This window comes from Vanellus vanellus (genome assembly GCF_965231255.1).
Source record: "Vanellus vanellus genome assembly, chromosome: 2".
Classification (NCBI taxonomy): Eukaryota; Metazoa; Chordata; class Aves; order Charadriiformes; family Charadriidae; genus Vanellus; species Vanellus vanellus.
The window spans coordinates 38,572,292-38,598,290 of record NC_138906.1 but is presented as its reverse complement, the minus strand read 5'-3'; the positions used below and the strand labels follow the sequence as shown (position 1 = coordinate 38,598,290).

The following is a 25,999-nucleotide window of genomic DNA, read 5'->3' as shown; positions in this document are numbered from 1 at the left end:
AGAGACATTCAAGTCCAACTAGCAAAATCTGCAAACATGGTGGCGTATGGCTAACTGCTTTTTGTGATTTACGGGGCTCAGCAAGTTGGGCCACGCGTCTGGTTTTGCTGGTCACGAATTTGCATGTATGTTGCTCTGTCAAGACAGATGAGATGCCAGGGTGGCAAAAGCTGTGATGCCAAGGTGGACTGTTAGTTCTATTTGTAGACTTCTCTATCCCACACAAACATTAAGCATTTGGGGTTTTGGTGTTGTTACTCATTTTGGTATTGTCTGTGGATTCTAGTTAGAGCAGATAGAATAGCTCTTCTGGGATTTTGCCTTTTTTTTTTTTCTGAGGGGACATTATAAGTGTTCGTCCCTTTGAGCTTTTTCTCCTATAGTCCTATAACAGCCTATTTTCTGGTTGCTGCTCTTCTGCATAGAGTGGAAGATTCTGAAGAAAGCAGGGGTGTGATGGCCTCAGTGTGTGTTATACTTGCAGCTCTGTCACCTTTCTAATGCAGGACAAAAAAAAAGTTCTTGTTTTTGCAATATGTGATTGAGGTGAAGTTTTATTTCTGGGACTTGAAGCCTCATCGGGGAAAGATGGGAATTGTGCTAGCGCCTGTCTGCTGAATTTTAGTTGCTTGGAGGCTTAATACTGGCCCACATAGTTGAGAAATTGTGTGTGTGTTCATGTTTCATTTTTGGACTTCCCCTAAGACACTAGGATTTCGAGCAGTAGTGCTGGACAAGAAGGTGATGGTTTATCTTCTTTGTTTCTCTTGTATTTGATATTTCTCTTTTTATTTGGTGCTGTGCTTGCTCAGAACTTAGCTATGGTTAACCAGATCACTTAGTGCCATGTACTTTACATTTGGACTGACCTGAATTTTGCTTTGAAACTTTGGTATCTTGAATAGATGGAATATACTGCTCCTGTTCTTCACTGGCCATCCAGCCTTCTTGCTAATGTTTGGATAAAAACTGAAATACTTGTTTTGAACAGTGCTAAGCTCTATGCACTTTTGCTGTCCAAGACTGTAGATACTTGCAATCGCTGTTAAGTTTTAATATGTCTGTATAGGTCTGCAGCCTCAAATGAGATTTAGACCATGTACCTAAATATTAGGAATGGATAAAGGAGTAGCTAAATTTAGTACTCCAGCAAGAATACCTAAGGGCTTTTTCTGTTGTCTAGGACTTTTATGGTGGACTGTGGGTTAAAGGGAGAGAATAGGAAATATGACCAGCATGAACTACTGTTTTCAAATGTTTTTGATATGTTATTTTGAGCATTAAAAATAAGCAAATAATCTAATCAGTCGTATTTTATTTCCTTTCTTATTGCAATGATGTTAACCTTTTTAGTTGGTAACTTTTCAGCTGCTTTTTTTTTCACTTTGGCATTACAGTGACTAGAACTAAATGTAACGCTTTTTAAAAGCTGCTGCAGACAGAACGATCTCATTGGGCCTTTCAGCTTGTACTTCTGTTGAAAAAGTTAAAGTGTCTTCTGTGCGTATTTGCCTTTTGCAACTTATTTTCTTTGGCTAATCCTTTTGGAGGCATCAGTGGCTACTTAATACTGTCTTGTAAAATTTTCCTGGTGCATTCCCTTCATATTAAACTGCCTTAAGAACAGCTTCTACTCAGTTTTTGCATGATTTATTGAGAGAGCATATTCTTTTCTGTATTTTGGCATCCTTCTATAATACACCTAAATCAGATTGAAGATTTTTATTCCGGCATCCATGGCCAAGTTCAAGTACTAATCCCTATAGAATTCCACTCAGGGCTTCCTTTAAAAGCATAAAGCTTCTCATTACAATTTTGTCTATTTTGTTTAAGCCGTTCTTTATGCTTCCCTCTACGCTACCTTCTACCTTCAGTTGCTGATGATTTTTACATATTTTTTTGTGTGCCCAAAAGGGATATCCTCAGCTACAATTACACATGTATGTACCTATTGTTTATATGCATGTATCCTCATGATTCATGTAAATCCCTAAGCATGTTCTCCGTGAGGCCCCTGAGGGTCCTTGTGCGTACAGCAACACTTCTCGGATTGCCATGTGGGACTGGAGACTTTGGTACTCTCTTTTGTCTTTGGACAGCACCTAGCAAAATAGGGACCCAACCGTGACAGCAAGTGCTAAAAAAAAAAGGCTATTAAAGCAGTCTCTGGCTGCATCTTCTGCCTTCATATTATTCTAGGAGGCAAAATCTGTTTAATTACTCCCTCTCATGCTGGGCTGCCCAGAACAGGTAGCATGTTGTGCACCTCTCTTGCATCTTTCTTTCAGTCTCTGCTACTGGTAGGAAAATAGCTGCATGGAGCATTAATGCTGATGCACACAGTCTGATCCACTCTTCTTCATTCTTGCCTGTGCTTGTGGGAGGCGGGGGTGGAGGAGGAGGAGGGAATTATTATTCTGCTGCTGACACAGGGAGAATGAGAGTGGCTTGATGCAACAGAAGATTATGTTCCCTGAGGATAAACAAACAGAAGGAGATAAATTAGGAGAGAGGATAATCCTGTTAATATGTGCATTCCTTAATTCTAATTCAGTTTTTCAAAACATACGATTTCACAGAGGTTAGAGATTTAATTAGTACCTGTAAACCATCTCTTAAAGTTTACCTTTTAGATTGTGGAGTAACGCTTTCAGTTGGCATTTGAGATGCGCAAATTTGCCCATAAACAGGAATTGTAGGTCGTGATATGAATATCATGTGAGGGAAAAATAATAATGTGCACATCACAATCCCTTCCTCTATTAAAAAAAAATAAACTCTTGTTCTCCGCACTTTTTCATGATACTGTTTGTTAGGAAGTCAGAGCAGTTTATTCCTTGCAGTCTTCTGTTGCTTTTTCAGCAGAAGCTGGGCCATTGTGATATTTATCTGAATTCAAACAAGGCTAATTAAAAGAGCTGCTGACAGTTGTTGTGATCTGACTTTGACTGGAGCTTGATGGTCATTATGGGTAAATAATGAACCAGGTCTGCAAATGTAGCAGCTGCCAACTTGGGATAGAAGAACAGCTATTGCGTCCAATTTAAGGATCTATCGACCGCTTCCCTTCTCCCTGCAGATCTTTTTCCTAGCAGAAAACTAATGTTTTCTACTGCTTTGTTTTGTGGTTTCAGCTATTTCTGATATAGTCTATAATTTCCTCTTAAATATTTAACCTAGTCCATTATTAGCTTTCAGAGTTAACAACTTTTCCATTGGGCTTTCTTTGCATTTTTATTTTGTTATGTTTTGTTTTGTGGGTGGGTCTTTTTGCAGTTTGTTTTTATGTACGATGTAACTGCTTAAATAATGATGATAATGTGTATTTAATTTGCCTGTTGCTGCAGAATAAAAATCCACTAGGCTTTTTTTCTTTGCACAGCCATAATTTAACAAATTGTGTAATTGGATTATGCTGCAAAAGAGACACTTCTACTTCCTTAAGCGTGCTTTTGTCTGGAGTAATATTGAGTGCTCGTTGTATAAATCTTCAAAGCACTGACCTGAACCTCCATTTTCATTTTTGTTCAAACATCACCAGTTTATGAGGTATGGTGATGCAAAGCTCTATTTATCAGAAGAGAGAAACAGCAATGACTTTCATTAAGGTGCACATCCAGGTACGCTGTCGCTTCATCATGAGCTTTGCCTTGTCCCATTAGCAAGCAGGAATGGGTGCATTAAAGGGAAAACGGCAAATTTTAATAATAGATTAATTCGACTTTCTTCTAGAGTCCCTGCCATCATAAACGTAGTACAGGCACTTAAAAGCCACGACAGAATTTGATATACACAAGAACTTAGCGCATCTACCCAGTGCTTGCTCAGCTGCCATTAGGAAAGGCAGCGTGTATTATGTAAAATGTACAGAGGCGCTTGTGCATAGTGCGTAATGCGGCAGAACTGGGGATCTTGCTGGGAAGAAATGATCCCAAGCGTGCCCCTAAAAGACAAGCCTTGCTTTGAGATATAATGATGAAAAATTGCCCGTTTACTTGTGTCTTTGCATTTCAGCAAAAACGAAACTTTGACTGTGGTGCTGTGGTGCTGCCGCGGGGGTTTTGTGCACGTATGTGTGCGTCCGCGAGCGTTTCTGTTCGTGCTCTGGAAAGGCCAGTGATACGTTAACAAGGGGTTATGTTATGCTGGTTTATGTTAAACCAGATCACCCCCTAACATGTGCAGAGCCATTCATCTGTGTCACCAAAACCCAAGAGAACATCTGACATGGACTTTGAAACAGAAACAGTGATCACTTACAAATCAAACATGGCACGCTCTAAACCGATTGTGCACGGCAATCTTTTCGAGAAAGGACAACTAATTGAACATGATAAAGTGTAAAGTTAATTAACACCCTTAAATTTGTTGATTACTTTCACGGGATTATATTGTTCGTTGAGGAGCAGCTTTCTGTCCCAGCTGTCGCCTTTTTAGCGAATGTCGCTGGTAAACAATAGAGACACCATAACAAGTCGTAAATGGTCCCTGTGACAGCAGCCCCTTGTGAGGCTGCATCTGTAGAAAATGATTAGAACAATTGCATTTTAAAGACGGCTCACATTGCAGCCCGGTCCCATCGGCCCTCTTCTTTATCTCTGCTGATGGCAGACTGGTTAAAACATTTAAGTTCTTTTGAGCAAATTAAGTGATTTACTGTGTTTTAGTTATAGGCAGCAGAATAGCTTCATAGGTCTGGCTGTGATGCTGATTTTTATAATAGGGAGAAACACAAGCCCTTTGAGTGGTGGTGTGTTGTGGGTGGGTTTGGGGGTTTTTTGAGACTGTTGTGTTTACTTGTTTCCTGGAAATAGATTGAGGATGGCAGACCTTGTCTACGAAGCAAGTAGAAAAAATTGATACCCTATTTAAATGTTATAAAATTACTCGTCTCCTTGTGGTTATTTTAAATTTGCAGTATAATTTTCTGCTTTTATTTCCAGTAGGGATTTGTAGCTGGTTTTACCTATACATCCTTTAATTGGTTTTGGATTTATATATGTAGCAAAACAATAGTAACCTTTTCAGTTAATCTTCCCTTGTGTATCTTTATTTAACTTTTTGTGAGTTCCAAAAGACAAAGTATTTCATGTGAGCTGGCAGGTACTTAAAAAGAACCGCTTAGTTCTTAAAAAATGCACACACACACACAAAAGATACACAGATGCAGGCTCTCAAGTTCAACCTATCTGAAAGAGCACAAACATGACAAGAAATTGCTTGTTTGAGGCAACTACAGTCGCTTAACCTGCATTTTTGCAAAAATATAAGAATAAAGGACCAGTGTGCCCTTACACTTGCCAAAGCCTAACAAGGCAGAGCCTCAACTCTTACCCTTGAGGGTGCAACGTTGTAAAACAGGAGGGAGGATTAAAACTCAAGCACTGCTTTTCTTGTTTATTTTTTTATCCAGTTTAGATCACAAAATTATTTGTTAAAATTGCACAATAGTCTGCTTGTTGAATAGAAAAATGACAAAATAGATGGGTTCTCGCTGTTATAGCCCTCATCTCCAGCTTGTCCGTTGGAGTCTCTGGAGCAGCTATATTCACACTGTTTCAGTTTTTCTTCTCAACTTTGTCAGCAGCAATTTTTTCTATCTGCAGGTGCAGTGCAACAGTGCTTTAAATATTTTTGGCACAGGGATACACTTGGGTGCTCTGTGTTTTCAGCAGCGTAACTGTTTTTGCCATCACCGCTGTGATGGTGCTGTGATGTGTAGTCTTATCACTTCTTTTTAACTTGTCTGCACTCTGCACTGCAGTGTAGTAAAACTGAAACCAAAAGCAGATACTTTCATGTAACATCTTTGCACTAACATCTCTTTTTTAGCAAACTCTATTCTTAATAAGCAAACTGGTTGAAACCACACTGCTTTTATGGATGTAGCTCTAGATGTAAGACTTTTTTTTTTTTTTTTTTTTTTTTTTTTTTTAACTGGAAACATCAGTGACAAATTACAAGACTTTTTCCAAGTTGTTAAATGCTGTTGTAATAAGCAACAAAAAGCAAATACAGAAGGGCAGTGAGGCTACTGAGCTAGGCTGCCTGGCCTGGAGGCTAAAACTTGACGTCTTCTCTGTCACGTTGACTGTCCCAGGATAGCTGTGACTAGTTGCTCTTGTCATTTGAGGGCTCCTAAGCTTCCATTGGCATTTTTGTCTAAAATGTTGATGCTCTGCATCAGGTTCACTGAGCAATCTAAGTGAGAAGCACGTGGGTTGAACTGATCGGTGCCCCACAAGTAACTGAGCCAGATGTCACAGGATGCGTTGAAGAGGAGTTCTTTATGTACCTCTTCTGATAAAAGAAATTAGTTTTTCAGATCTTAGTCCAAAACCTTCTAATACCCGAGTGGGAAGCTCATCTCCAGGTGGGTGTACCATACTGCAGTGCCACTCTATAACTTCTCACCATGCTTTTTCCCAGATTAATTTTTTTGCGTGCTCTCTCACTAGCTAGATCTCTTAGTATATTTATCTGTAAATCTGTTCCTGTCAGTTTATATCGCTGGCAAAAACTCTGCTGATGTTATGACCTACTGACTTGGAGTTGAGCTAGTCTATGGCATCTGCTGGTATGACCTCCTTAAAGGATTCTGCGCACAGGTGGGGGGGATCATCCTAGAGAAGCCGAGTGTCTGACTGCAGCCATGGGCTCCAGCAGTCTTGCTTGGCAGAGGAGGAAATCTTACACATGCTAATCACAAATACAGTTTCTCATAAAACCATTCCCTGAGGAAGAGAAGAGGCTTTTTGTATTTTAGAAAGAACAAATAGATTCTGAAGGACTTTTGACCCTAATCAGCAGTGGTACGTAAAGCACTATCTTAGGAGGTAAGAGATCTTTAAAAAATCAAAAGATGAAAAATAATCATTAGATTTTTTAGATTACGTCAGCTGCTCTGCTTTCTCCCTTGCTCTCTTTTGTGTCGTTAGAAGCTGATGATATACTTTACTGGCCTGTGCTGTTGGTATGGAATCTGTGATTGTGAAATAAAGCTGTGCATTCTTGACTAACGATTTTTTTATTTCTATTTTTATCTGATGTTACAGTTCTTGTACTCCTAGGCTCCCTGCCAATTTTTTTTTTTAAATTGCAGTGTTATAGAATTGCTGCATTGCTTGTTTAATTCTGATAAAATAGCTGATACTTGGCGAGGACCCTAGGTGATAAAATTTACCATGAAGTAAACAGGTATTTGTTTTTTAAAAAGAGAATTTTCCAAGCCTTTTGCATTATGCAATAAATTGCTTTTTTTCTACTTAACTAATTTATTTTTTCTACTTGAAATGTAAGTGTTTGAACAAGTGAGAGAGTGCAGCTGTCAGAAGACTAACCAGCTGAAAACTATTGTCAGCATTAATTTTGCTCTAATAAATGACTCTCTGAAGCTATTTAGCAGTCTGTAATCTAGATACAGGGCTATTGACCTATGATGGATAGTACTGGATTTTGTTTGTAAGCTTTGACTTAAATTGTCTACTTAATTTGCTGCAGGTCAGATCACAGGATTAGTGGTAAAGGCCATTATGTGGTTTGAATAAAAATAGCTAGAGGAATGGAATGAAAATCATTGTGTTTATTAATGTAGCAATCTTTGTGGTCATGTACATAGTAAACTGGTAGCCAACAAGATGACAATGACCTGTTTGTGTTAGCTCTAAATCTAGGCTTTACTCTTAGCCCAGTTCCCGTGAGTTGCCCAGGGAGGAGTCGTTCAAGTGAGATTAAGGACTGGCTGCAAATATGGTGTCTTTCAACCTGAGCAGGAAGATCTTTACCACTGTAGATATTTCAGTACCTTAATAGTGTTGTTCTAGGAGCAGCAGTGTTGCGTATATAGACTGATTTTTTTAAAGCTGTGGGTCTGACTGAGTTCTTATGGATGCTCCCGTTCTAGACTCACCAGTACAAGAAAGATACACGTTTACTGGAGTCAGTCCAGCTAAGGGCCACAACGATGATGAGGGGACTGGAGCATCTTTCAGGAGGAGAGTCCAAGAGATCTAAGACCGTTTAGCATGAAGAGAAGGCTCAGGGGAGATCTTATCAATGTGTACGAAAACCTGATGGGAGAAAATGAAGAATAGAGAGCCAGACTCTTCTCAGTAGCACAGTGACAGACAAGAGGCAATTGGTACAAATTAAAACACATGAAGTTCCATCTGAAACACAAGAAAACACTTCTTTACTATGAGGGTAGTCAAATACTGGAAGAGTTGGCCTGAGAGGCTGTGGAGTCTCCATGCTTGGAGATAATTCAAAAGCTGACTGGAGACAGTCACAGGCAAACTGCTCCAGCTGACGCTGCTCAAGCAGGGGGGGTGAACTACATGATCTTGAGAGGTCTCTCCAACCCCAACAATCCTATGACTCCGTGATTCTAGTTGTGATATAGGTTGATCAACCGCTTCATCAGTGGGAGCATCTTTCCTCTGTTGCCTATTTTCACAGAATTGGTAGGTATTTAATTTTTGAGACCTTGATCTGTCAAATTTGTCTGAAAATCTTCAGTGACTTCAAAAGATGGTGCATGCTGGAAGGCAGGATGGGGGAAATAAATACTTGACAGATACAGAAAGTGGCATTTGTAGATGTAGTCACACAGAGACGGTGCATCAGTTGAAATTTTTATGAGAAAGCAAACAAAAATTCTTCAAATTCTTCAGTGTGGAGGGCTGCAGTGTAGCTGTCCTTGATGTCAGAAAGGAAGTCCAATACTGACCACTTCATTCTTTGCCTGTGACACAGCACTTACATGGGCTTAAGGCTTTAAGTTGAGAGAAGCTGATTAGCCTGCTGTGGTTGCTCACTTTGGCAGAACTTTTTGTGCACAAACTTGGTTGCCATGATAGCTTAGTTATGGCCTTCTTTTTTTCTCTTTCTATTGTTTTTTATTGCATAATTTCATTTATTAATGGGGAACAAGGAAAGCAAAAATGTCCAGTTTAAGTGGGATATACTTCTAACAGAATAACTTTTTTGCTATTTGAGGTTAGATTAGGGGGTTGGTTTGGTTGGTTTTGTTGTGTTTTTTTTTAAAAAAAAAGAAGCTCTATCTTCAACTGATAAGCTTTTTAAGAGTGCATTTTCATTTGTCACTATACAACATCTAGCTCAGTGAAGGCAGTTCCAGTTACCTTCTGGAAACTATTTCAATAAAAGTATTTATTAATGTTTATTATGGTAGCTAATTGGTGATGAAGAACTGTGAACCATAGCTGGAGAGCAGCCTGACTTACTATAGAAACAGAATGGCCTGCCACGTGGAAGAAGAACAAACTGTTTCACTGGGACATTCTGTTTGTGAGAACACTGTACCTAGTTGAGCATGTTTAATTTGAAAGTAGGTCGTTATCTGCAGCTGTACATCCTAACAGGCCAAAGTCTGATGTATAACACAGAAAATTTATAGTGGCTCTGCTTGCTGAAGTGAAAAATAGTGAGGAAGCTGATGTCTTCATCAGTTTGGGCCAAATTTTCCTAGCAGTTCTACCAATTAAATGTTGGGGATGAGGAGATTAAGGCTGTATGAGTAATTCATATTAGAATTAGGCTTCTTTTAAGGAGTAGAGTATTTCATGGAGGGTATAAGTATCACATGAAAAATTTGCTGGTTTTGTGCTCAGGAACTGTATAATCAAAGAACTATGGTGTGTGCTTACTGACCTGTGTTAAAGACAGGAAAGACTTACAGGAATAAAACTGGGAATAGTGTGTTTGTGTGTTTGTGTACGTGTGTGAATTATTTTTACATTTCTTTTTATGTAGTTCTTTACATAGTTATATCTGTGTTAAGTTTATGTGTAGGAAACTAACTCAAGGTTTCTCAAATTAAGTAGAATTTTGTTTCAGATTAGAAACATCATAAACTGCAGAGATTCAGAAGGCTTGGTTTTCTATGCATGCGTCTTTTAGATGTTCAGTTTCGTGAAAATCAGGAAGCGCTGATAAAAATTAGCCTAGGTTTGGAAAAGCTGATAAAAGCAAAGTTAACTTTGAGCAATAGTTTGTCAATAGTAATCTTCAATGACTAGTTTGATAAAGCAGAAATTTTATTTAGTAATTCAGACACAGTGAATTTTGTGGGGTGCAAAGTTGCAGGAAGGGTTGATTGTTTCTTCATATGAAACCAGAAAGAGTGACCTTGCCAGTTTTCTGTTAGTCTTGTGAATTGTTTAACTGCCAGTATGCCTGAAAGATAAGGTGGCTTTATCTTCATCAAATGTTTGAAAATTAAAATCTTTGATCTGGTAAGTACTGGGACTATAGGCTTACTTTTACATAGACTTTGAGAGGTTCCTCATAAGTGAAGTATTAAGCACAGAAATTTTACATCATCAGACCCTTACTGACAAAATAAAGTACTTAAGTTTTTTTAAAAGTAGTGATCATAGAATCATAGAATGGTTGAGGTTGGAAGGGACCTTGAAGATCATCACATTCCAACCCCCCTGCCATAGGCAGGAACACCTCCCGCTAGACCAGGTTGCTCAAAGCCCCATTGATATTAAATCCAATGTTATCTTGATTCAGGTGTTGGAGCTGCTCGTGCTGGAAACCTTACTTTCATGGTTGGTGGAGTGGAACAAGAATTTGATGCTGCCAAAGAGTTGCTGACGTGCATGGGTTCTAATGTGGTCTACTGTGGAGAGGTTGGAACTGGACAGGTAACGCTTCCTGAGGGGTTGCTAGTTATCTCTGTCTTTTATTTTTGTTGCTTTGTTTTTCTTTAATGATACCTGCATTTTTATTCGAGTACTAAATGCGTGATCATATATCTTCATACTTGTTTGCTTGTTTACTTGTCTTCAATAAAATTATCTCATGGCACTCTTCTCCAGCGTGTTGTAATAACTTAACACCAAAGCATCTGACCTGGTGCTTCTCTACATTGGCTTGTGGAGATTATACTTCTTAGAGAGCACAGATTTTAGTTTTGTTTCTTCTAAATTTATGTTCTGAAGGACAAAGAGCCCCTGCATGCCACGTATACTAACTAAGCTACTGTACTAGGAACAAAAGTATTTCCTAATCTCGGAAGGAACTATAGGGCGGCTTTCATTGACTTTATACTATTGTGGATCTGTGCTTACTGGTGCTACCTTTAGAAGAGAGCTGTCAGAACATACTTGATCATACTGTCCCGGACCTAGTTAAGGAAGATTCCTACATGTTAGCTCTATGAAAATGCAGAAACTAATTGATGGTTTAACTTATTTTCAGGCTGCAAAGATCTGCAATAACATGCTTTTGGCCATCAGTATGATTGGAACTGCTGAGGCTATGAATCTTGGAATCAGGTTTGTTTGATTTTTGTATTGGATTAAACCACTTTTTCTGTGTTAACAGTTTTTGTGTTTTACAGTTGACTTTTGCAGAGACAATGATTAGATAGCATAGATAAACTCTTGCCAGAAATTCACTTATAAAGCCATTAACAGGCTAAAGGGATTATTTAACTAAAGTACAACTCTTCAGAACAGGAATGTTCTCTTCTATTCGCTGTATAGATTGTTTCATTCTGCATCTGAAGTTAAGAGTTTATTTGTTCTGCTGTAGTGCAATGTACAATAATGTTTGTCTTGCATTATAAACATGCAGAGGTAATACAGAGGTAACTTTTTCTTTGCATTCTAAGCTAATGTACAGTGTATTCAGAGCATTACACTCCCCTATGGCTCTTGTTGGCTTTGTTTATAAGGTAAAACTTCTAGTACAGTCTATATATCAAATTAAGATCAAAGCATAAAACAGAACATTTACCTTCCTGTTTGACTTTACCACTGCAGTTCGTCCTGATTGCCAAAACTCCTACTTTGTCAAAAAGCTGGAGTATGCTCCACTACACTCTTGTCGATGCTAAGAGTACTATTTCTTTTCTAGCAGGTGATGGACCTGACCTGTAAGTTGCAGCATATTCAAACAAAATCATTTTTCCTTTCCAATTGTAACCTATTTATTTTGCTGTGGTCTTTGAGATTTTGTTTTGTTTTCCAATAGAGTGCATGCAAGTACCGGTTCGGTATCACAGTACTTGAACCTTCATAAATTTTCTTAACGAGATCTAAATCATTTGCAATTTTATACGCAGAGAAGTCCTATGTTTCGAAGAGATTATCTTGCAATCATGTATATTTTAAGGGCTCTTCACGAATTATTTATCTGCACAGTTGCATGCTTAAAATTGGCCTGCTAAAACTACGCGTACTGTAGATACTTATCAACTGGGCTTTAGACCGTGTGCTCGTGTGGATTTGATACGCTATAAAAACAGCAAGAGGGCATCAAATGCTTAAATAAATAAAAAAGAACGCCTACATGTGCGCACATACACGAGGCAATGTAATGGATTCACATTTCCTCTTAATTACCATATCAAGATGCAGTTGTTTTATTGAATTGCCCTTGTCTCAGATGTTAGACTATCTTGACCTATTAAGTTGTCATGTTGTAATTGAGATAAAAGAGGAATTTGCTTTGCATCAGTGCTAATTGGTTTATCAATATCCTGTACCATTTACATTTTAAAATTGAGAGTCTGTAAGATACTGAAGCATGTCTGCATCAAGCCATAATAAAAACAGTAGTATTGTATACAACTATTGTAATACAATGTGGTGTAAAGCTTTCATCAGATTGTGTTTTAAGTCATGGTTTGCTTAATAAAGCATATACAACTGATTTTTCATTCTATTTTTATCTACATCTGTAAGAATGATTGGAGTTAATATTGGAGATAAAATTAAATCAAGAGGTTTGGAAGACAGATATTCTAGGCATGTAAGCCTTGTGCAGAACGAATTCATGTCTGTAGCCACTGTAGCCTGAAGGTGTTTAGAATTTTCATTTTTCATTTTAAACTTTTCCAGTTTAAATTTTGGCTGAATTTGTAATCAGTGTTTATAAGCAAAAATCCAGGGTGAAGGTGGCAATATACAAACCTTCCTACCCTGCAATTGTGGTAGTCAAGAAGGAACTTTACTTATTGTAGAAGAAACCAGCTGATTGTAACCTGAATTATACAAAGAGCAGAATCTCATTTAGTGCAAAACTGCATGAGGTTTAAGACAGAAGCTGTAATTTAAAGCCTTATGAAATAATTTAGAACTCTTGCATTGATTTTAATGTGTTGTGATTTAAATCCTGGAGAGGATGACTTCTGCTTAAAACTAGAATAAGAGCTTTCCACTTCTGGTGTGTACAAATTTCTAGTATAAAACTTAACAGTTGTAATTCTAATTATTAGAAGTTCTGCTGTATTAATAAATTTATTAATTTTTTTTTTTTAGTCTAAAACTCGGTAATATGTCTGCCTAGCCTGGAGAGTGTAGGAAGCTGAAGTTAATTTATTAGATTAATGCATATCTGGTAAAGAAAGTCTGACTCTGACCTAATGATGGTAAAGGACACCGGAAATCTAAAAAATTTATAATAGGGATTGTGGAGCTTAGACATGTTCTTAACTTTTAGGTAGAATATAAAGTATCTTCATGTCATAGGTTGGGTATATCTGCCACATCATTTAAATCTTGAGTTTTAGGGACTTTGGATAATTAATTATTCAAAATATTGCTGAATGAACTACATTTAACTAGAAAGTTGTATTTTAGCACCTTCCAGAAACCAATATATACGCTGACCTTAAGTCTTCCAAACAGTGTGATATTAATTTTATTAATAAATCACTTATTCTCTAATATTTTCATAAAACATGCAGCCTAAATTTTCTGAAGCTGTGAGTTAGTTTTATTAATTTCAGATTTTTAAATGACATCTGCTACTGTTTTATTTATTTTATATTTGAAATTATAGAATTTTTGCAAACTTCAGCATAAGTAGCAAATAGAATGTGGTGAGGAGGAAGGAAAACTGACATTAATGAACAAAAATTCCATAATAAACTCCCAGAAAAATAGGCAGTATTGCTATGTAATTTCTGCATTTGTATTCCATTTACTTTTCTACTTTATTCTAACATCATCTTCATTTACTAGTCATCTTCATTTACTAAGAAGTCCATTTTCACTGGAAGTGATTTGGTTTAGGTTCCGTAATTAATTTAAAAGTTCTGGCCACTGCTTGGGGTTTTTTTTGTGTTTTTTTTTTTTTTCCATTAATTTCCTGATGCTTTATGAGTGTTGCTACTAAAATTTAGAAGGTGTGGCAGACATTCTGGAAATGAATTCACATTTTCATTTGTATTTTATTTTTTTCTAGCATGATAGTGCAACTTGTCAGTAGAAAAATCTTGAAGAGATTTTGCTATACTGTTTTACGGATAATGTGCATATTGCAAAATACTGTAGTGACTTACTGTGTAAAACCAGTAAACAAAGTACCTATAAACTTCACAAGTAAGAAATAAAAACATTAAGTGATACTGTCCACAGCCGTAGACTATTTCTCTTTTTCTTTTTGATGATCATCTCAATGTCAGTAACTGTCTTTTACTGAGCCCTGAGTTCCAGGGAAACAATGTCCAATACTAGCAAAATAAAGCTCAGAAATGAAATATTGCTGGTACCTGGTTTGTGTTTAGGTCAGATGGAAGTTGCTGCCTGTCAGGTAGTTGGCAGTCCTTTCAGAAACTGCCTGCAGAGGCTCAGGGAAGGGCTTTTGTAGGGACGCAGGATGGGACAAGGTTGCTTAATATGCTTGGGGTATAAGGGACCAGGAGAGCAATCAGGGCTCTAGGGCAATAACCTCACTGCAAAATCACTTTTGTACTTCCAACAGCAGAGAAAGTCATCTCTAGAAGGAGGGGGTGTGGTAGCAGCCAAATTTATGTCAAAAGCTGCAAAAGCAGCTCTTCCCCAGGAAATTTTACTGTGTATGGATTTGTGCCTGCTTGCTTTTTCAGATACATAAAGTGGAAAGATGGTAAAAGAACTTTGCCCTCTGATGCTGAGTCTAAACGTAGTTTCAGCCTCTAGATCTGGTTTCTGTGAGCACCCCTGGGCTGTAAGTGGAAAACAGGAGCAGAAAGGGGAATCAACACCATAGAGAGGAACATGTGCTGCAGGCTGAGGGATGATTAGCCCTGGGCACATCCCTACTGCAAATTTTAGAAAGAGTGCCTTGGAAAAGAATTTCTCCAAGAGCACCATGGCTCTACTGTCTTCATCATGGGGCTATAGCTAAGTCTTGTGAAGGTTAGTAATGACACTTGAAAGCACATACCTTGTTTAAAATGCCAATGGCAAAGTCATTTCTAGCTGTGTTAGAAGGGTCCTAAGTTTCTGCTTGAATATTTGCAACTTTATATGCTATTTATCCGAAGAGCCTTGAGAAGGGAAACTCAACAGTTCAGCTACTTCAGTTGTTACACCTTAAAATGAGACCAGGACTTATCATTTTTTGTGAGATGCCATTTCAGATTTTCTGTCTGTTCCAGACTGATCTCTTGGAGAAGTGTATGAAAATTTCAGTATGTTGTTTTATCAAAGCTCAGCAAAACTTAAGTTTCGAGCAGTGGCTCCAAGGGATCCTAGTTTAACCATTTTTTTGGCATGTGCATCTGTTGCTGAGTTTCTGCTGTTCAGTTCATTAGGAATGTTATTGAAGAAGCATTGATTTGAGGGAAGCAATTGTTTTTGCTCTATTATAAGTACAGTTAATACATGGGCTTCTTTCCTGCTTATAAGGGAGAAGAACATTTTGGTAATTGTAAATTCACATGCGCATGCACAAGCTCTTGCCACATCCAATGGCAAGTTGTTATGGGGACTGGCAGACTGTCATCATTTTGATAGCTTGAGCAGTATATCTCTTGAACAGCAATGGAGCTCTTATGCAGAGAGTATCATATGTTCCCAGCCAATTTACAGGGAAACAGCAATAACATTTTATCATGGTTGAGAGCCCAGTAGCTGCTTCCTATTAAACTTGCCCTTTCAGATACCTGTCTTGGATTAATTTGTTGATTTCAAATGGAAACTCAGTCTTCTCCACTGAAGCATGACTTTCTAGGATAGACTCTCACTGAATGACAATTACTGTATATTCTAGCCGGTTTCAGACCATTACAAGCTTTGGGCACAGTGGAAGACAGAGGACTTCTTCAGTAACTGATTTTAATATATGTCTAATTTTAACTGTCAGTTATATATGCACCAGTGGATGAATCCTCAGAAAGATGAAATGCAAAGCACTTCTAACTTGCTCTTATTAATGATACACTTGCTGCAAAGGAGGAAAAAAAAATAGGTTCAGGTCTCCTGAAGAGAGTCTGCATGGTGTTTAAGAGCAACAGAGTTTGAAGAAGCAGGGATTTAAAGTGACACTATCTTCTTTTTTCTTTTCCTAGAGCAAAAACATGCCAGGTGTAGTGCAGATAATATTTTACATATCTGTATAATACACATATATCTTTTAAAATGTACTTTCACAGAGGGGTAGTTGGAACACTGTGAGAAGAACGTTCTTTGGGAGGGTTATATGCATTTTGAAATAATAAGCTCTCTGTCTTGCGGTATGCTCACAGCTATAGTTATGGGCCTCTGCATGCAGCTAGGTATGGCACAAGCAGGCACTACACTGCTAAAAATACTGGTCTGGATGTAACAAAGATAAGGAAACAAACAAGCCAAGAGATTTGTTTTGGCCAAAAAAGCAACCTCTGTGTATTTGAAAGCTCAGGTGTTGTCTGGTCCCAATGCATGGTTTTTTTAGATGACAACAATAAAAGCATTTATTCAGAGTGATTCTTCACGAAGACTTTGATACAATGTACAAGATAAAAGTACAAGTAAAATACTGTGAAAACATATTGGTGCTGGAAAATGCATTTTTTAAAAATAAATGGTAGTTGAAAGCATTCAATTGAGTCAGGAGGCTGGAAAAAAATGGGGAGGAGAATAAAGCTTGATCCCATTCAGGCCAGCAGGGGACTTTCCATTGAATTCCTGGGGCTGCTGCAGCAAGTTATAAATAAGACTGCACAGCAGTAACGCTAAAAAGCTACCTTTGCGGTACATAAGGTGATTCTGCTTTGCATTAGGAGGGCAGAATTGCAGGAAATGTGCGCTGTTATGGGAACAGAAGCCATGCTGTAGGGCCCACTATCTTAAATGTAGTTTTTTAAATCTGAAATGCCTACTGGAATAAATAGTTTTAGCAACTATTCCATTGGTAGTGAGCTTTGCTTATCTACAAATTAAAACCTTGAGCGATACAGTGCCTGGACTTGGTATTAGTATCCCCATGGCTATCGAGATGCGCAAGAAGTCTGTGATGTAAGAGCTAATGTGAGGAGTGTTGTCTTCTATAAAGGTTAAAGCTCAGCTGGAATTGTGTGGACAAGGCATTATATTTTAACCTGTTTGCTTGTCCATGGCAAAGTCTGTTGCGATATATCCCTTTTAAAACGTCCTTTTCTCGTCTTGGATTGTTATTGGAGATAATTCCCTTGCTTTCTTCTTTGTGATGAGCGTAACTGAACATTTGTACACGGCCAGATAAGCTGCTGCTGCTCGTTGTTCCTATGAATGTAATTTGTGTAAAATTACACTTGCAACTTGATATCAGCATAAATGTGAATGCATAAGAGGATTAATTTTCTATAGTGTTGAAGTGCTTTCAGGGCCCACATGGAGCAGCAGCTTATGCCATCAGCTCTGTGATAGAACAAATGACGTTTCTACTTGGACAAGCTTTGTTTTATCAGGATCAGTAACCTTATCAACAATTGACCCAGAACTATAATGTATGTTTGCGAATAGATAACATATGTCACAGGGAGAGGCAGGCTTGCCTCATAAGCAAGAGTGTATAATGAAGATTTAATAATAGCAAAGCAAAGAATGTGCAGTTATATACCATAGTAATATTTTTGGAAAGTGTAGTGGTTTTGTTCACTTATTAGAGCAGGGTCATTTGTATTACCTTGCTTACATCAAAAAAGCAGTAGTGTGCACACACATTGCATAAGTATTTTCACACTGCCACGCTTGCTTGTGAATTTTTTGCTTTGTTCTTCTTTAAAGAATATAATTTTGATATGAAGAACAAGTATGTGACCTAGTGAGTAGCAGAACAGAGAATGTGTTTTAGTAATTGAAATACAAGGGAACTGCTGTTCTCAGAGGACCTTTATTTTGCCTGCACTTTCAAAATTGCTAGGTGAAGGGGATTTGCTTAGTGCGAAAGGAAAAAAGCTCTGAAAACCAATTGCTTAAATGGTGAATTGATGCTCTTTAATTTAAGTTACAGCATCCCTACCCCCAATATCAATACTCTGTCATTTTTCATGACTTATAATAAAGGGAGAGAAATGATGCTAGGGTCCTAAGATATAAAACAAGTCACCCATGTCTTGTGCATTTTGACATTAACACTTCTCTTCCTTGACCTTTGACAGATTAGGCCTTGACCCAAAGCTGCTGGCCAAAATCCTAAATATGAGCTCAGGTCGCTGTTGGTCAAGCGACACGTACAACCCTGTTCCTGGAGTGATGGAAGGAGTACCATCTGCTAATAATTATCAAGGTGGCTTTGGAACAACACTCATGGCTAAGGTAGATAATACTTGCGTGTAAAGTATGTACAGTTGCTTGTCTCTGGGCTTCTAGCAAATGTTCTTAGTGAAAAATTATGGTTACAGGGAAATATGTGTGCGTGAACAGAGCGGAACCCAACCTCTTACTGTAGCTCTGATTTAATGAGTTGTGTAGGGGGCCTATCGTTAGCCTTCAGCCTCTTTCTAGCTACTATTACTGCTGACCCACTCAGTGAGATTACATGCACTGTCTTTTTGAGTTTTGCCTTAATCCAGGAGTCCTGATGGACTTGTGCATATGTGCATTCAGCAAGCTATTCAGGTGCCTCTTGCTACCTTGAACTTAGGACCCTAAGCTCAAGAGAGCAATTCAGGGAAATCCAGGTGACCTAATTAGGTTTGAATAGTGGCATAAGCATCTAAGATTTTGCACCCAATCTCTTCCAGATACCTTAAATGTGCCACTGGACATGCCCTCTAGCATCCCCTTCCTTGCTAAGCCATTCGGAATGCAGAAAGCAGACAGGTTTCGACCCACACCCCAGCAGACTGATATTCTGCAGGTATCTGCACCATGCTGTGAGCTCTCCTGAATTGTCTTTGCTGGTGGCAGAAGTAGTGCTTCTTATGAATAATAACCTAGTAATCTAAATTATTTGACCACAAACTATTTATGCTTATAAATACTGAAAGGGAGGGTGCCAGGGGGATGGGAACAGACTTTTTTCAGTGGTGCCCGGTGATAGGACAAGAGGTAACGGGCACAAACTTGAACATAGGAAGTTCCATCTTAATACGAGGAGGAACTTCTTTACTTTAAGGGTGGCAGAGCACTGGAACAGGCTGCCCAAGGAGGTTGTGGAGTCTCCCACACCGGAGACATTCAAAACCCACCTGGATGCCATCCTGTGCAACCTGCTGTAGGGGACCCTGCTCTGGCAGGGGGGTTGGACTAGATTATCTCCAGAGGTCCTTTCCAACCCTGACCATTCTGTGTGAAAGTGGGAGATCTGGGTTTTAGGTCCTTATCAACATGAGGAAGTTGTAACCTACAGCTATCCCATCCCTGGAGAGTGCACTTACTGCTTTGCTCTTGGCTGTTCTAGGAAAAAGCACTGTCCTGAGTCACTCTGTGGTCAGGAAAGTTAAACTCTTAGAGGCCAGAGGAAAGTAGGTAAGGAGGTCAGGGCTCTACATCCCACTGATGGGGACACACAGTTGGAGGAAGGAGCTGTAGAACTCTAGCTCTTCAAGTACTTCTGTATTTAGCACAACGATTGCCAAAGGTAAATTATAAAACCAGCCCTGGAAGAGATCTCTCATCTAAGCATGTAAGTGCAAGAAATAATTTCACACTGAATATTAGTTTCATGGTGATACTGTCCTGAGGGAGTTCATATAGGACAGGTTTTGGGCATACCAGTTTATGAGGACTCCCAACTGGTTAGGCATTCTGGCCATTTTCAGCCATTAGAGTGGAAATTAAGTGCTGAAAACTGAAACAACATTCGCAGAGCTGGTGGCCAAACTCAGATATTGCCATGCAAATCTCCACAGTGCTGGAGTTCCTGTGGGGAATATCTGCCTACGGATACTGTTCCTGTCATATTGCAGTTGATTTATGTCAATTGGTGCATTTGCACATTCAGTGGAACTAACCAAATTCTGTCCAGTGTGGGTCCAGAGTGTTTTGCGTGTGGTAGCACCAAAAAATTTTGCTAATGCTGCATGACTCAAAACCCAGTGGTTGGCCTACTACATTTTATGTTTATGGACTGACAACCAGGAGCTTTCATTTCTTTGAGAGGTGTGTTAAAATACTGGAAAGCAGCAGGTTTTACATTATGTTCATGTCATTGAACATAGGGGACAATAAAGTGTTATTTAAATTACTGATTTATAAAATGTGTTAGGTTATTGTTTGGAGTTTGTCAGGCCTATTGATTAGAGATAAGCAACTTGATCCTGGCACTGCATCAAAGCTCTTGTTTCCATCTTGTGTACCGTTCTCAGAATCTGTTCTGCCTGTTGTGCGCTGTTTCACACTGCAACCTCTGTTCTCATGATTCATAACTCTTACTCTTGTCCAGAATAATCTCATAGTATAAATGGGATGGAGGTACATATTTCCTTCCGTCCCCTTTAAATTTCTTTGTAAAGGTTTTTTTTTTTCTTTTGGTCTGCTTCTAAGAGGGACCTTCATCTTCTCTGGAAGCTGCCTTAAAAGATCTTCCTTTATTGGAGAAACAGCAGCCTGGCTTGTGCTTGTTGAAACTGCCAGGTTTTGGTTATAAAGCATCAGTGATAACTAAGAGGATAGTTCCTCAGAGAGGTTTGTAATTGCTGTTCACCTCTTCTGACTATGCCTTTCCTGCCAGCCCTGCCTGCCGGGCAGCCTGAAGACTGCCTTCTTTAGGCTGAAATCCTCAGTAAGAAGGAAAGACACTGAATTCCTTTCATGCCTCTTTAACAGTGCTATGTTATTCTATATAGACAGAAGATTACTTGAATGAGTAAGTAACCAAGACAGAGCTGATCATATTCAAGGTATTATTTGGTGTAGCGGTGACCTCTTAAGACAGTTCTTAGTTTGTGGAAAGACTTTTGCAACGATGCCTTTCACCCTGGTATGTGACGTGTCATGCAGCTTGTGAATTGTTTGAGTTGGGGACTTTTTTCTGGGAAATACAGGGCATGGTTTTCCCACTTAAGAAAAAAAAGAAACTATATTCAAAGGAGAAGGAGGTAGGTACAACCCTGAGAAGAGGATACTCCACAATGAAAACATCTAGAAGTCACTCTTTCATTCACAGCACAGTTTCATTCACAACACAGTCTTTCATTCACAGCACAGTTGCTAATCAAATGTCTTCTTTGAATCCCGAGACGAGCTAGATTTATATCATACTATGCTTGACTCATGTCAAGACAGCCTTTGAGTTTTATTCCGAACGGACGAGTTTCATTTACATCAACTGCAAAATGAGCATGCAGAACCAGCTATTTCCAAAATGAGCATTTTTTTGCTTTTTTTAAAATACATTGGCAGCTGTCTCCTGAAAGAGAATCTGTTTCCCTATTCCAAGCTGAGAAAAAGCGGTTAGAATAGTTGGTACACTGAGACATCTGGAAGATGTTGTCAGTTCCAAAGAGTATGAGAGGAGCCATAAACTATGCTCTGATTTTTGCTTTTCCAAAAAGGTCAGCAAAGGGCAAATTTCTTTCAGAGCTGTTTTGTACTATTTTACTCACGGAGTCTCCAACCTCAAGAGAAAAGATTCAAAATACTTCACAACTTCAGCTAAAGATAACCTTTACTTACATTTTGTAGTTCTTTTTTCCCTTCAAAGTTCTAATTTATAGAATGGAATTTAAAAAAATCAAAACAACCTTCCAGCATTTTGGAGTCAGGAGTCCTTGTCCATTTAATTATTGAGATGCTGTCTGATGTTTCAACCCTCTTGGAGCCAGACTTTCATTATTAAAGTGAAAAGACCTGCTTTACGAAATTGTATTTGTGTAAGCAGTCTGTTCAGAATTTTCAGGGGTTGCTTCTGTGAATGCCTCTTCAGAGAGAAATAGATCACGATCACCTCTTCCAAAACCAAGCACCCTCACTAGGTGTTAGATGATTTTGCCGTTCTGCTATTCCATGACATGATATTAAGCTTTGTTGAATAAAATGGATAATATGGCAACACGTTTCACAAAGAGGGTTTAGAAGAGGCTAGGAGTATGTCATGCAATATCTTATTGTAAGTGAGGTTAAAGTAACTGTTCCTAGATTTACCAGGTCATCAGTCTTTCAACAGAATTGCTACACAAGAAGGAATGATCTGCCCTGATGCAGATGAAGAATATTTTGGATCCTGTGACATCTGATATGTATGTTTTTCCCATTTTGTAGATCTTGAAGTCATTCAAGGGTAATAGGAAGAGTAACTATAATTCTGATTTGTATCAGAATGACCTTTATAGAGCCGATTTACAGATCGAAGTGACATTTAGAGAGTAGAGTAAGATCTTGAATTTCCTTGTGCTAATTCAAATTCAGACACACAGAAAGTAAAGACCTGTCTTGTAAGTCATCCCTGAGAAGCCAAAGGTGCTCTTAGCGGTACCACAGTCTCTCAGTTCTTCTGTATCAAAGATTTGTTATTTAAAAAAAAAAAATAAAAAAAGCAAATTCTATAAACCACCATAGTCCTGGATGGAGAGAAAATCCAGGCGCTTCCTAGTAACACTTGAGAGGTTCTTTTGCAATTTTCTTGAAATGTGGACTGCAAAATTGATTTCTGTAGCAAGACCTTATAGAGGTAACCATGAGTGCAAGCATTACCTTCATAGATAGACAAAAGATCTGTTTATATATCCAGACCCTTGTTAGCTTTTCCTTCTTTGATTGGTTTCATGTCTGATTCAGCTTAGATTTCAAGACATGCTCCAGCCTAGCTTGTCATTTCTGTCCAGCATGCATGCAGCTGACTGTTACTAGTTAGTCATAGTACCTGGTACTTGCCTTTGAGTTCTGTCCTATTTATTTCAGATTATAGCTGTAGTTGACCAAGGGCTCTTGGATGACAGGTTTCAAATGAATCCTCTTGCAACCTCTCCCCCTTTTTTCAGCCCCAAATTTAGTGTTTAAAAATGCAGTAGAATTATTCTCTGTATCCCTTTATCTTCAAGACTTGTAGCAGACCCAGTATGGTCCCCTAAGGAATTCTTTAATACATCCTTCCAGTTAGGCTGCAAACCATTCATATTCACAAAGTGGCCTAAGCCTCTCATTTTGTTATTAACTGGTCACATTACAGTAAAAGTGTGTAGGCTAAGTGGCTTCAATTTTGTTGTTATTCAAATCCCTCCTGCTTGATTTTTAACCTGTTTTTAGAAAGAAAGATGTCCTCTTGCCCGAGCAAGAAAATGATGTCATTAGAACCTATGTGAAATGCTTAAGTGAATAGCCAGGGGAATTTTAGTTTTGGAAATGACATAACAGAGTGGGGAAAAAGAATCTGAGTCTTGCTACCAGGTTATATAGTGATCTAGAATCTTAAAATTCCTCCTCTCCGGAAGGAGGTTGCATGCCTTGCAAAGTTTGGGGGTTTTCTGTTGAACAACAGTTACTTTTTTAAAAATGAAAAATTAAACAAGGCTCCGTTCTTCCAGGACTGAAATTTTAATGCTGGAGTATTGTATTTGTTGGCAGTATAGTCCTCTTCACAATGGAAGCCAAATAACCTATACTATGTATATGGTTATTTATATCCTTGTTGTTTCTCCCCTGACTTTTTCTCTTTTTCTTCCCTTCCGTTCTTCCTCTTTGCCCTATTCCTCCCTCTTCTCCCTCCCCACAGGATCTTGGCTTGGCCCAGATTTCTGCCACCAACACAAAGACACCAGTTCCTTTGGGATCCCAGGCACATCAGATCTACAGGATGATGTGTGCAAAAGGCTATGCCCTGAAAGACTTCTCAGCTGTGTTCCAGTTTTTACGTGAGGAGGAAAACTTGTGAGCTGTCCTTTGGAAATGGACATCATAACAAACCACATTTTTTTATCCTTATAGCTCGTTTGAGAAGTATGTGGGTTTAATCAAACACTGTGTATACTGATCCCATACAGACTAATCATCTTTGGTTGTCTAGATCACAGTGAACTCCAGGGTTTTTTCATAATTCTTGAAAAAGCAAGCCAGAGGAAAGGATTGTTTGGCAATTAGCCAGACAGTGATTTCTTTTCTTTTTTAAGAACCATCAAAGTTGTTTTTTTTTCACTGGATGCAATAAATAAATATTTTTTTTTTTTATGAAACACTTAACTGTTTGCATATAAAATAACTTACATTATGGCTACAAACTTAGGTGAATCTTGAATAGTAAGAGAATGTTATATGGTGATTTTATGGTATATGGTGATCTATTAAAATTAAAAATGAATACTTTATGGAAAAAGGGAAGATTTGTTCAACAAAGAAACACAGCCTGAGATGGATTTTTTTGTCCTTGGACCTACCAGCCTTGAGTTGATCAGTAGTGAATTTTTCCTGGGATTCAGGTTGCAGATTAAATTTATAGGCACACATTTCTAAGTGGAGAGCTGTTACAGCACGTTTACCTGATAGACTTAGTTAAAATAACATAGAATGTGTGTCCCTCTTGTAAAGCTCCGTTATTGTATTTTGCTAACCCAATTTTATATTTTCTTGTATTCTGTCACACATTTTCAGAACTCAAGAACAGCACTTAACCAGAAGTTCTAACAAAGTGTACATTTGTTTTAGGTAATTACTGAAGTATTTTAAATCTACGCAAACCCCGTTATTTTGAAAATAAATAAAAATCTATACTGGTAAATACTTGGTGTATGATTATTTGCTTTTTGTTTTGATGCACTCTTGTACACACACAATTAACCAAAACCAGGTACTAAGTGGTCTTATTTTTTAATTTGCTTGGTTTTCTATACATTATCTTGCAAAACCAAGCTTTTCAGGAGCTCTTGTTGTGAAATGCAGATGGTAATCTTTTTGCATATTTATTACTTTAACCATTCACCATCTCCATGGTCTTGCAAAAGTACAGGTATATACTTGGCTTTATGAATATAAATACTCCTGTTGATTTCACTAGAACTACTCACATTCAGACTTACTCGCAGGCTCTAGGCTTAACGGTCAATTGTGCATTTACATTCCTATTTTGGTTGTACGAAGGATCCTTTTATATGTGCACATTTGGGTAACAAAATTGTGTGCTTGAATTAGTTCAAGTCTGTGAATAATCTTGTGAGAACTTGGAAATTATATTTTAACACATTAGTAACATCACACAAAGTCATTAAACAGTACTGGTTGATCTGTTCTCCTTTCAGTTTTCTGTGAAAACTGTTTGACATTCTAGATTATTCAGGGATTTGGGGCTCATTAATGTTATATATGAGTGTAAGACCACTGGGAGAAATCTTACTTTTTAAAAGTTGTTCATCTCTCTTTTGAGAAAACTACTGTTTCTACAGGATTGCATTCATTCCTTGAAATTAGACACAAAACTACCTGCACTAAAAAATATTAAAATCACAAAGTCGACTGGGCTGACACCCCAGAGGGCCGTGCTGCCATCCAGCGTGACCTGGACAGGCTGGAGAGCTGGGCAGAGAAGAACCTAATGAGGTTCAACAAAAGCAAGTGCAAGGTACTGCATCTGGGGAGGAAGAATGCTAGGCACCAGTATAGGTTAGGGGCGGACCTGCTGGGAAGTAGCTCTGAGGAGAAGGATCTGGGGGTCGTGGTACACAGTAAATTATCCATGGCCCAGCAATGTGCCCTTGTTGCCAAAAAGGCCAATGGAATCCTGGGCTGCATAGGGAAGAGTGTGGCCAGCAGGTCGAGGGAGGTCATTCTCCCCCTCTACTCTGCACTGGTGAGGCCACAACTGGAATACTGTGTCCAGTTTGGGGCTCCCCAGTTCAAGAGGGACAGGGAACTGCTGGAGAGAG

The 25,999-nt window shown here is 38.5% G+C and overlaps 1 protein-coding gene across 1 annotated transcript in view; it reads left to right on the top strand.

Moving 5' to 3' along the window:
• The window catches only part of HIBADH (3-hydroxyisobutyrate dehydrogenase), an 87,232-nt gene extending 62,383 nt beyond the window's left edge, over positions 1-24,849 (top strand). Inside the window, exons 5-8 of the mRNA XM_082479838.1 lie at positions 10,540-10,673; positions 11,230-11,306; positions 18,365-18,521; positions 23,860-24,849. Of these exons, the coding sequence (XP_082335964.1) occupies positions 10,540-10,673; positions 11,230-11,306; positions 18,365-18,521; positions 23,860-24,018 (527 nt within the window). The 3' untranslated portion in view covers positions 24,019-24,849. The remainder of the gene's footprint in view (positions 1-10,539; positions 10,674-11,229; positions 11,307-18,364; positions 18,522-23,859) is intronic.
• Positions 24,850-25,999: the final 1,150 nt, after the last annotated feature.